This window comes from Priapulus caudatus, unplaced genomic scaffold (assembly GCF_000485595.1).
Source record: "Priapulus caudatus unplaced genomic scaffold, Priapulus_caudatus-5.0.1 Scaffold1358, whole genome shotgun sequence".
NCBI lineage: Eukaryota > Metazoa > Priapulida > Priapulimorpha > Priapulimorphida > Priapulidae > Priapulus > Priapulus caudatus.
Window position 1 is genome coordinate 11,086 of NW_014578419.1, and position 11,284 is coordinate 22,369.

General features: G+C 54.5%; 2 protein-coding genes across 2 annotated transcripts in view; both read left to right on the forward strand.

The window, feature by feature from the left end:
* Nucleotides 1-329: 329 nt before the first annotated feature.
* The window catches only part of LOC106816353 (aspartate aminotransferase, mitochondrial-like), a 12,124-nt gene continuing 1,169 nt past the window's right edge, over nt 330-11,284 (forward strand). The window contains exons 1-2 of the mRNA XM_014820931.1: nt 330-397; nt 1,958-2,108. Of these exons, the coding sequence (XP_014676417.1) occupies nt 330-397; nt 1,958-2,108 (219 nt within the window). The remainder of the gene's footprint in view (nt 398-1,957; nt 2,109-11,284) is intronic.
* On the forward strand, nt 2,437-6,029 carry LOC106816357 (aspartate aminotransferase, mitochondrial-like). Its single transcript, XM_014820940.1, has 9 exons — nt 2,437-2,536; nt 3,061-3,217; nt 3,623-3,751; nt 3,986-4,045; nt 4,434-4,507; nt 4,693-4,780; nt 5,111-5,215; nt 5,546-5,696; nt 5,860-6,029. Exons 1-9 carry the CDS (start codon nt 2,445-2,447, stop codon nt 6,027-6,029), a joined length of 1,026 nt encoding a protein of 341 aa, XP_014676426.1. The 5' UTR covers nt 2,437-2,444.

The window sequence follows — 11,284 nt, forward strand, 5'->3', positions numbered from 1 at the left end:
ATACATAATAACATAACATACATAATAACATAACATACATAATAACATAACATAATAACATAATAATAACATAATAAATAACATAACATACATAATAACATATACATATAACATGTTATATGTAGCTCCTTGGTTATTAGCAGACAGCTACTGTTTGGACTGACGATAACTGTAATGGCAGCCAAAACACAGGCCGTGCGCGAGCGTAGTCTGGCGCCGTCTTAATATTTTTACACGTCTTTATACGCAATCGTGAGAGAAGAATCGGTGAGATCCAGACTATATTTGTGTGATCACGTGATAAAATGCTCGAATGATGAAGTGATGAAATGATGAAGNGAGCTGAAGCAGCAGTGGTAGGTCACGCGCTCGGCTCCCCCAAGCTGAAGCAGCAGTGGTAGGTCACGTTCGGCTCCCCGAGCTGAAGCAGCAGTGGTAGGTCACGCGCAGCTCCCCCAAGCTGAAGCAGCAGTGGTAGGTCACGCTCGCGGCTCTCCCGAGCTGAAGCAGCAGTGGTAGGTCACGCTCGCGGCTCTCCCGAGCTGAAGCAGCAGTGGTTAGGTCACACGCAACGGCTCCCCGCGAGCTAAGCAGCAGTGGTAGCGTCACGCACGACTCCCCCGAGCTGAAGCAAGCATGGTAGGTCGACGCGCGGCTTCCCCCGGCTGAGCAGCAGTGGATTAGGTCACGCGCCTCCGGTTCCAAAACAAGCTGCAAACAGCAGTGTAGGCACACGCTCGGCGCCTCCGAGCTGAAGCAGGCAGTGGTTAGGTCAACGGGGGGGGGGGTCCGGCTCCCCTGAGCTGAAGCCAGCAGTGGTAGGTCATGCGCGCTCCCTGAGCTGAGCAGCAGTGGTGAGGTCACGCGCACGGCTCGCCCTCGAGCTGAAAGCAGCAGTGGTAGGTCACGCGCGCGGCTCCCCGAGCTGAAAGCAGGCAGTGTTAGTCACGCGCGCGGCTCCCCCGCAGCGAAACAAGCAGTGGTAGGTCATGCGCCGGCTCCCCTAGCTGCAAGCAGCAGTGGTAGGTCACAGCGCATGGCTCCCTGAGCTGAAGCACAGTGGTAGGTCACGCGGCGGCCTCGCCCTGACAGCCTGAGGCAGCAGTGGTTAGGTCACGCGCCGGCTCCCCTGAGCTGAAGCAGCAGTGGTAGGTCACGCGCGGCTCCCCTGAGCTGAAGCAGCAGTGGTAGGTCACACGCGCGCGGCTCCCCCCGAGCTGAAGCAGCAGTGGTAGGTCACGTGTGGTCGAATTCTGATGTCATAGGGTGAGGCAAGTGTCGCCTTCACTTCGATCGAGAATTATAAATTCGAAGTCGGAGGGACTCCAAGGCAAGATTTTCCTCGATGGAGGATTAGGTTCCGGCGGTCTGCCTTGGAAGGTGGCATGCTGTCAGGCTGGTGATATTTCCTACTCCCTGAACACTTCCTGATACCTTCTTACTACTTTGAAAATGTGTTTATGGTGCTGATGAAATGCCCTGTTGCCTCAGCCACCAGTCTGTGATGGTGAACTGCACTTTGACTTAAAAAAAAACATGTTCGGCTTCCCAAATATAGCACATTGGAGATGATAAACAGCCTAAGAAAACAACTGGGAAATGCCAACAGCAAGTTAAGGCCTCTCCTGTTTTTAGCCAATGTACAACAGATGCATAATTCCTGCTGGTAAAACGCGATGGTTGTGATGGTTGCGATGGTAACATAATAGTACAAGAACGACAGAGAGCCTTTTTTTATCAAGGGATAATCAGATTAAAGAGATGACGTTTTTTATTATTGTAGTTGATAGATTATTGTTAGTTTATAGATCCAAACTCTGTCTGTGCAAAATTAACTTTGTGACTATGATACTCTGAAGGCAGTACTTACTACATTAGTTTACGAACTTTACTGTGTTGGCATCAGTAATGGATAGTAATTAACGGTCGTGTCTTGCAATCGCATGCGTCTCTGCAGGCTGGGAGAGGTGAAGGGCATGGCAGAGAGGATCATTGCCATGCGCAAGGCCCTGCAGGAGAACCTGGCAAAGGAAGGTTCCAGCGTCAACTGGCAGCACATCACCGATCAGATCGGCATGTTCTGCTTCACAGGACTTGACCAGCAACAGGTGAGGCACTCCCGGCTGTTACTATGGTGACTCATGGTTACTCGAGCCTCAATATTGCCCTTGCCTCATTCCGATACCTCGCGCCACTCTGCAAAATATTCCTTCACGCCAGAAATCGACACCGCGAGCATTTGTACTGCCTCATAAAACCGTCGCAACTTCCCAATGCAAATGAAGCCATTTCGCGCCGTGGGAACCGTGACTCGTGCTTTAGTTATACCCCCGTCGTGTCGTGTGTCGTGTAATCCGTGACGTTGTTTTATTTCTCCGCACACAGTGTGCGAAGCTGACGAAGGATCACCACGTCTATCTGACGAAGGACGGACGACCTACATCATGGCACTGTCCTTGAAGCTCTGTCGCGTTTCTTCCTCTTATTTACTGCAGGTTGGACGATCGACGGCCGCACTTACAAACAGTAGAAACAAGTACGTATTTCACATGTTATTTTCGACAGGTACACGTTTTGTGTGTCCGCTGCTTGATTTGCACTGTCTGTCTGCATTGATCGAGAATTTTTTTGCCTTATCCGTCAGATCAAAAATTTATCTGATAACCATATAGCACTCCACGATGTTTACATAACTACCACTTTCGTGAAATTTTGCGTCTCAAATTTAATGCACAGTTCCACGTTTGCGATTTAATTAAATAAACATGTAGGATCATGAAATGTTATAGGGCCTATTCAGTCAATCATTGATTATTTTACTGTACAACCAATGTCATGACTCGCACTTTGCCCTTTGCTGCACTGCACGTACTACTATCCGAGTCGATGGGCCAAGGATATAAAAACTGTCCACATTTCATTTGCACACGTCGCACATTGCGAAAATGAATTGGGGACAGCTCTTATTCTTAATATCATTGAACCCATTTTTGGCAGGTAAATCTGGGCGTCGATAATCGAACGTTGTTGTTTTTATTGTCGTGGCTACTGCGTGTTTAGAGCGTGGTGGGCGGATGTGGAACAAGGACCCCCGGACGTGATCCTGGGTGTGTCTGAGGCCTTCAAGAAAGACACAGACCCCAACAAGATCAACTTGGGAGTCGGCGCGTACAGAGACGACAATGGCAAGCCGTACGTCTTGCCCAGCGTCAGAAGGGTAAGGAGGAATCCGACCTCGTGTCTCATCATGCAGTCATGGGTGGTTCAATCGATTAGTCGCGCAAACCATATTGCTAAAGTAGGTGTGCCCTGAATCGCACTACCTCAAATACCGCTGTCCCTCTAACCTTGGATCGCCTAAATTAGGTTTCCACCAATCAGAACATGCCCTGCTGCAACGGGCAGTGCTGCTAGAGTGCTCCTAGTTTCTTTCGCTGCGTGGAAATAACAAGGTACCCATGAATATATTTAATCAGCAGGTGGTGCATCACACCAGCTTGTGAAGACAGCAGGCACACCTCCTTTACATGTGGTCCTTACTGATTAATGCACATTCCAAGTTTGTAACCCTAGCCGTCATTTTTGCAAATGTGCTAAACTAATCTGCTGTCATGTGTTTCAGGCGGAGGAAATCATCATGGAGAAGAACACTGACCACGAGTACGCTCCCATCGGGGGTTTTGCAGAGTTCTGCACGGAGGCAGCAAACCTGGCGTTGGGCGACGACAACGAGTATGTCAAGAATGGCCTTGTGAGTATATGCACGAGGAACGTGGGACAGATAAGCGCGCGCTTTCATAACAACCTTTATATATTGCTTTCTCTCGGAAAAATAATGTTAATCGAATTTCAAGAGTAATCTTTTAAAAAGGTGTGTCGTATAAATAATTATATGGAGATAGAGATTTAAAATGATCTGAATTAAAGCAATATGATACCTATATCTATGGCATGTAGTTGCTAATGACTCATGTTTTGTTTTTAGAATGCCACCGTGCAATGCATCTCTGGTACTGGATCTCTTCGCATTGGAGCTGCATTCTTGGTGAGCAAAATACATGTGAAGATTATAGAGCGATATTAAGAGTTAAACAAGGACTATGGCCTGGGGGTGATCATATAAATGCCACAGGTGCTCAAATTGACCTTAGTCTTTGTTAGAATGTTGCAATATGATTCCTGATAGATGGTGCTCTCAATGGATAGAGCAAGGAACGACTTTTTAATTTGTAAAAAGATGTGACTTTGTTAAGCTTATTTTATAACATAGCTGTGTTGTTCTTTGAATATATGTGAAATGAATTTAAAACTAGCTAATGTTTATGTGACAGTATTTGCTCCTATACCTATACTTATGTTTTCATGTTATGGCAATAATGACGTGCATGTTCGTATGTTAAAAATACAGAGTACAAATAGCAGTTTCATTGCAGGCAAAATATTTCCCCGGAACAAAGCTAATTCATTTGCCGAAGCCATCCTGGGGCAACCACACTCCGATCTTCAAGTACGTATATATGTAATCCCTAGTTTAATCGATAATTGTGATATTGGCTTTGTTAGATAGTCAGGACAGCAATATTCAGCAGTAATTGTAATTATTTTAAATCTCTCGTAGTACTGTGTATTAGTTAGTGGCTTTGGCGTATGGGTGACCTGTATTAAGATTACTACTTGTTCTTTGGTATGTAGACATGCAGGCCTCGAGGTTGGTTCCTACACATACTACGACAAGAGCAACTGCGGTTTCGATTTCCAAGGCACAATGGATGACATCAAGGTATGAGTGCAGCTAGTTGTTCCATTCATTCAGGTATAAGAAAATCACAGTTGAAGAGGCATTTGTTAGACGTTTCTCTATACTGTTCTCAATGCTGCTGCCTCACAGAGTTGTGAAAGGTTTTTTCGATGTCAGAGGGTATCTTGGAGTGTGAGTGCAACACTGACCTCTGAGCAGGCAGTCAAAATTGTTGTCAAGTTTAGGTTAGCGCCGCGTGGAAACGTCATGATAATCGAATCGTTCGTCACACGGCACCCTCACACGTGCGGGTAGCAATCTAATCAATTGATTAGTAATCTAATCGTGACCTCGTCATCTCTGCTACTGTAGAAAATGCCAGAGAAGTCGATCATTCTGCTGCACGCGTGTGCTCACAACCCGACAGGGGTCGATCCCAAGGTCGAGCAGTGGAAGGAGATGTCCAAGCTCATTAAGGTAATAAACCTCTCACATTATAACCTTGGGAGTCACCAAGGTCATAGGCTAAATCGTACTGTGTTTATCTCATAACTCCTCCTTATGGTAGCTATGACTCACCATAACCTAACACTAACTAGATCTAACTCTTACGCAAGAGACCTAATTGCTAGTAATTGGCATGCCTGCCCTTGATCATGATAATCCTAGCCCTAACCCTAATACTGCCTTCTACATTTAGATTGAATGTGAGCGAAGATTATATACATGGCAGTAAGGCTATTGAACGTGTGCCCGTCTGACTGAACATGTGACTGTTCCTATGTTCCGACATGGTTGTTCCTGCAGGAGAAGAACATCTTCCCATTCTTCGATATGGCATATCAAGGATTCGCGTCCAGTGACTGCAATACTGATGCGTTTGCCGTCAGACATTTCCTAAAAGACGGACACCAGCTGCTGCTGGCGCAATCCTTCGCAAAGAACATGGGACTATATGGTAACGCGCCTCTACGCTTGATATAAAATACTAAATGATAAATAAATGGTAAATAACAAATGATTAATAAATAATTAAAAAATAAATAAATAATAATAATAAATGATGAAAAGTAAATTACGAATAAATGCTAAAATATTTTTTTAAATATGACCGTTTCCAGGCGAGCGTGCGGGAGCGATGACACTCGTATGCGACTCTAAGGAGGAGGCCGCCCGCACGATGTCACAGATCAAGATCATCATCCGGCCGATGTACTCGAGTCCTCCGATCCACGGCGCTCACATCGTCAAGACCGTGCTCGGCTCCCCCGAGCTGAAGCAGCAGTGGTAGGTCACGCGCGCGGCTCCCCCGAGCTGAAGCAGCAGTGGTAGGTCACGCGCGCGGCTCCCCCGAGCTGAAGCAGCAGTGGTAGGTCACGCGCTCGGCTCCCCCGAGCTGAAGCAGCAGTGGTAGGTCACGCGGGCGGCTCCCCCGAGCTGAAGCAGCAGTGGTAGGTCACGCGCGCGGCTCCCCCGAGCTGAAGCAGCAGTGGTAGGTCACGCGCGCGGCTCCCCCGAGCTGAAGCAGCAGTGGTAGATCACGCGGGCATGGCTCCATGCCGAGCTGAACAGCAGTGGTAGGCTCACGCGTCGGCTCCCCCCGACTGAAGCAGCAGTGGTAGGTCACGGCGTCGGCTCCCGCAGCTGAGCAGCAGTGGTAGTCACGCGCGTCGCTCCCCGACTGAAGCAGCATGGTAGTCACGCGCGTGGCTCCTCCGAGCTGAAGCAGCTAGTGTAGCTCACTCGCATGGCTCCTCCGAGCTGAAGCAGCAGTGGTAGGTCACACGCACGCTCCCCCGAGCTTGAAGCAGCAGTGGTAGGTCACGCGCTCAGCTCCCCTGAGCTGAAGCAGCAGTGGTAGGTCAGCGCGGCGCTCCCCTGAGCTGAAGCAGCAGTGGTGGTCACGGCGGACGGCTCCCCGAGCTGAAGCAGCAGGGTAGGTCACGCGCTCAGCTCCCCTGAGCTGAAGCAGCAGATGGTAGTCACGCGCCAGCGTCCCTGAGCTGAAGCAGCAGTGGTAGGTCACGCGCGCTCCCCTGAGCTGAAGCGAGCAGTGGTGTCACGCGCTCAGCCTCCCCTGAGCTGAAGCAGCAGTGGTAGGTCACGCTCAGCTCCCCTGAGCTGAAGCAGCGTGGTAGGTCAGCGCCTCAGCGCCCTGAGCTGAAGCAGCAGTGGATGTCACGCCTCAGCTCCCTGACTGAAGCAGCAGTGGTAGGTCCACGCGCTCAGCTCCCTGAGCTGAAGCAGCAGTGGTAGGTCACGCACTCAGCTCCCCTACTGAAGCAGCAGTGGTAGGTCACGCGCACGGCTCCCCAAGCTGAAACAGCAGTGGTAGGTCATGCGCGGCTCGCTCGAGCTGAAGCAGCAGTGTAGGTTACGCGCGGCTCCTGAGCTGAAGCAGCAGTGGTAGTCTCGCGCTGCGGCTCCCCCGAGCTGAACCAGAGTGGTAGGTTACGCGCGGCTCCCCTGAGCTGAAGCAGCCAGTGGTAGTTACCCGCGGCTCCCGGCCTGAGCTGAAGCAGCCAGTGGTAGGTCACGCGCGGCTCCCCTGAGCTGGCAGCAGTGGTAGGTCACGCGCGGCTCCCCCGAGCTGAAGCAGCAGTGGTAGGTCACGCGCTCAGCTCCCCCAAGCTGAAACAGCAGTGTAGTTACGCGCGCGCTCCCGCCGAGCTGAAGCAGCAGTGGTAGGTCAGCGCGCTCCCCTGAGCTGAAGCAGCAGTGGTAGGTTACTCGCGGCTCCCCTGAGCTGAAGCCGCAGTGTAGGTCACGCTCGGCTCCCCCGAGCTGAAACAGCAGTGGTAGGTCATGCGCGGCTCGCCCGAGCTGAAGCAGCAGTGGTAGGTTACGCGCGCTCCCCTGAGCTGAAGCAGCAGTGGTAGGTTCACGCTCGGCTCCCCGAGCTGAAACAGCAGTGGTAGGTCATGCGGGCGGCTCGCCCGAGCTGAAGCAGCAGTGGTAGTCACGCGCGGCTCCCCTGAGCTGAAGCAGCAGGGTAGGTCACGCGCTCGCTCCCCGAGCTGAAGCAGCAGTGGTAGGTCAAGCGCGCGGCTCCCCCGAGCTGAAGCAGGCATTGTAGGTCACGCGCGCGGCTCCCCGAGCTGAGCAGCAGTGGTAGGTCACACGCGCGGCTCCCCCAAGCTGAAGCACAGTGTGTAGGTCACGCAGCGCGGCTCCCCGAGCTGAAGCAGCAGTGGTAGGTCACGCGCGAGCTGAAGCAGCAGTGGTAGGTCACGCGCGAGCTGAAGCAGCAGTGGTAGGTCACGGCTCCGGCTCCCCCGAGCTGAAGCAGCAGTGGTAGGTCACGCGCGGCTCCCCCGAGCTGAAGCAGCAGTGGTAGGTCACCGCCAGCGGCCGGCTCCCCGCAGCTGAAGCAGCAGTGGTAGGCACCGCGCGGCTCCCCAGCTGAAGCAGCAGTGGTAGGTCACGCGCGTCGAGCTCTCACGCCTCGCCTGAGCTGAAGCAGCATGGTAGGTCACGCTCGCTCCGCCCGAGTCGAAGCCAGCAGTGGTAGTCACGCGCGCGCTCCCCCGAGCTGAAGCAGCAGTGGTAGTCACACGCACGGCTCCCGCCAAGCTGAAGCAGCAGTGGTAGGTCACGCGCGAGCTGAACAGCGTGGTAAGGTCATCGCTTGGCTCCCCGAGCTGAAGCAGCAGTGGTAGGTCACTCGCTCGGCTCCCCCGAGCTGAAGCAGCAGTGGTAGGTCACGCTTCGCGGCTCCCGAGCTGAAGCAGCAGTGGTAGGTCACGCTCGCGGCTCTCCGAGCTGAAGCAGCAGTGGTAGGTACTCGCGTTGCTCCCGAGCTGAAGCAGCAGTGGTAGGTGCACACGCCCCGGCTCCCGCCGACGCTGAAGCAGCACTGGTAGGTCACACGCACGACTCCCCGAGCTGAAGCAGCAGTGGTAGGTCACGCTCGCGCTCCCCGAGCTGAACAGGCAGTGGTAGGTCACGCGCTCGGTTCCCCCAAGCTGAAACAGCAGTGGTAGGTCACGCGCGCTTCCCCTGCAGCTGAAAGCAGCATGGTAGGTCAATGCGCGCTCCCCTGAGCTGAAGCACAGTAGTAGTCACCGCAGGCTCCCCCGAGCTGAAGCAGCAGTGGTAGGTCACGCGCGCGCTCCCCCGAGCTGAAGCAGCAGTGGTTAGGCTCACGCGCGCGGCTCCCCCGAGCTGAAGCAGCAAGTGGTAGGTCATGCGCGCGGCTTCCCCCGAGCTGAAGCAGCAGTGGTAGGTCATGCGCGGCTCCCCTGAGCTGAAGCAGCAGTGGTAGGTCACGCGCATGGCTCCCCTGAGCTGAAGCAGCAGTGGTCAGGTCACTCGCGCTCCGCTGAGCTGAGCAGCAGTGGTAGGTCACGCGCGGCTCCCCTGAGCTGAAGCAGCAGTGGTAGGTCACGCGGCTCCCCTGAGCTGAAGCAGCAGTGGAGGTCACGCGAGCTGAAGCGCAGTGGTAGGTCACGCGCGAGCTGAACAGCAGTGGTAGGTCACAGCGCGAGCTGAAGCAGCAAGTGTAGGTGCACGCGTGGCTCCCGAGCTGAAGCAGGCAGTGGTAGGTCCCGCGCGCGGCTCCCCCGAGCTGAAGCAGCAGTGGTAGCGTCACGCGCGGCTGCCCGAGCTGAGCAAGCAGTGGTAGGTCACGGCGCGCTCCCCTGAGCTGAAGCAGCATGGTAGGTCACGCGCGCCGGCTCTCCGAGCTGAAGCAGAATTGGTAGGTCACGCGCCGAGCTGAACGCAGCAGTGTAGGTCACTGCGGGAGCTGAAGCAGCAGTGGTAGGTCACGCGCGAGCTGAAGCGCATGGTAGGTCACCTCGCTGGCTCCCCGAGCTGAAGCAGCAAGGGTAGGTCACGCGCGCTCCCACGTGCTGAAGGCAGCAGTGGTAGGTCACGCAGCGCGGCTCCCCCGAGCTGAAAGCAGCAGTGGATAGGTCAGCGCGCCGGCTCCCCCGAGCTGAAGCAGCAGTGGTAGGTCACGCTCGCGGCTCCCCCGAGCTGAAGCAGCAGTGGTAGGTCACGCGCTCAGCTCCCCTGAGCTGAAGCAGCAGTGGTAGGTCACGCTCGGCTCCCCCGAGCTGAAGCAGCAGTGGTAGTCACGCGTGCGCTCCCGCCGAGCTGAAGGCAGCAGTGGTAGGTCACACGCACGGCTCCCCCAAGCTGAAGCAGCAGTGGTAGGTCACGCGCGAGCTGAAGCAGCAGTGGTAGGTCACTCGCTTGGCTCCCCCGAGCTGAAGCAGCAGTGGTAGGTCATGCGCTCGCTCCCCAAGTCTGAACAGGCAGTGGTAGGTCACGTTCGGCCTCCCCGAGCTGAAGCAGCAGTGTAGGTCACGCTCGCGCTCTCCGAGCTGAAGCAGCAGTGGTAGGTCACGCTGCGGGCTCTCCGAGCTGAAGCAGCAGTGGAGGTCACTCGCTTGGCTCCCCGAGCTGAAGCAGCAGTGTAGGTCACACCAGCACGGCTCCCCCGAGCTGAAGCAGCAGTGGTAGGTCACACGCACGACTCCCCCGAGCTGAAGCAGCAGTGGTAGGTCACGCGCGGCTCCCCCGAGTGAAGCAGCAGTGGTAGCGTCACGCGCTCGGTTCCCCCAAGCTGAAACAGCAGTGGTAGGTCACACGCTCGGCTCCTCCGAGCTGAAGCAGCAGTGGTAGGTCACGCGCGGCTCCCCTGAGCTGAAGCAGCAGTGGTAGGTCATGCGCGGCTCCCCTGAGCTGAAGCACGCAGTGTAGGTCAGGCGCACGGGCTCCGCCGAGCTGAAGCAGCAGTGGTAGGTCACGGCGCGCGCTGCCCCCCGAGCTGAAGCAGCAGTGGTAGGTCCACGCGCGCGGCTCCCCCGAGCTGAAACAGACGTGGTAGGTCATCGCGCGCTCCCTCGAGCTGAAGCAGCAGTGGTAGGTCACGCGCATGGCTCCCCTGAGCTGAAGCAGCAGTGGTAGGTCACGCGCGGCTCCCCTGAGCTGAAGCAGCAGTGGTAGGTCACGCCGCTCCCCTGAGCTGAAGCAGCAGTGGTAGGTCACGCGCGCGGCTCCCCGCGAGCTGAAGCAGCAGTGGTAGGTCACCGCGCTGGCTCCCCCGAGCTGAAGGCAGCAGTGGTAGGTCACGTGCGTCCCCCTGAGGCTGAAGCAGCAAGTGTTAGGTCACACGCGCCCGCTCCCCCCGAGCTGAAGCAGCAGTGGTAGGTCACGTGTGTCGATTCTGATGTCATAGGGTGAGCGCAGTGTCGCCTTCACTTCGATGCGAAAATTATAAATTCGAAGTCGGAGGACTGTCAAGGCGATTTCCTCGATGAGGATTAGGTTGGCGGTCTGTCCTTGAAAGTGGCATGCTGTCAGGCTGGTGATATTTCCTATCCCTGAACACTTCCTGATACTCCTTACTACTTTGAAAATGTTGTTTATGTGCTGATGAAATGCGCTGTTGCCTCAGCCACCAGTCTGTGATGGTGAACTGCACTTTGACTTTAAAAAAAACATGTTCGGCTTCCAATATAGCACATTGGAGATGATAACAGCCTCAGAAAACAACTGGAAATGCCAACAGCAAGTTAAGGCCTCTCCTGTTTTTTA

Excerpts from the sequence above, each read along its gene's own strand:
- LOC106816357 (XM_014820940.1), top strand. The coding sequence starts at position 2,445 with ATGGCACTGTCCTTGAAGCTCTGTCGCGTTTCTTCCTCTTATTTACTG. Across the intron at positions 3,752-3,985 it reads AGTATGTCAAGAATGGCCTT|AATGCCACCGTGCAATGCAT; the intron begins GTGAGTATATGC and ends TTTTGTTTTTAG. Across the intron at positions 4,508-4,692 it reads AACCACACTCCGATCTTCAA|ACATGCAGGCCTCGAGGTTG; the intron begins GTACGTATATAT and ends TTTGGTATGTAG.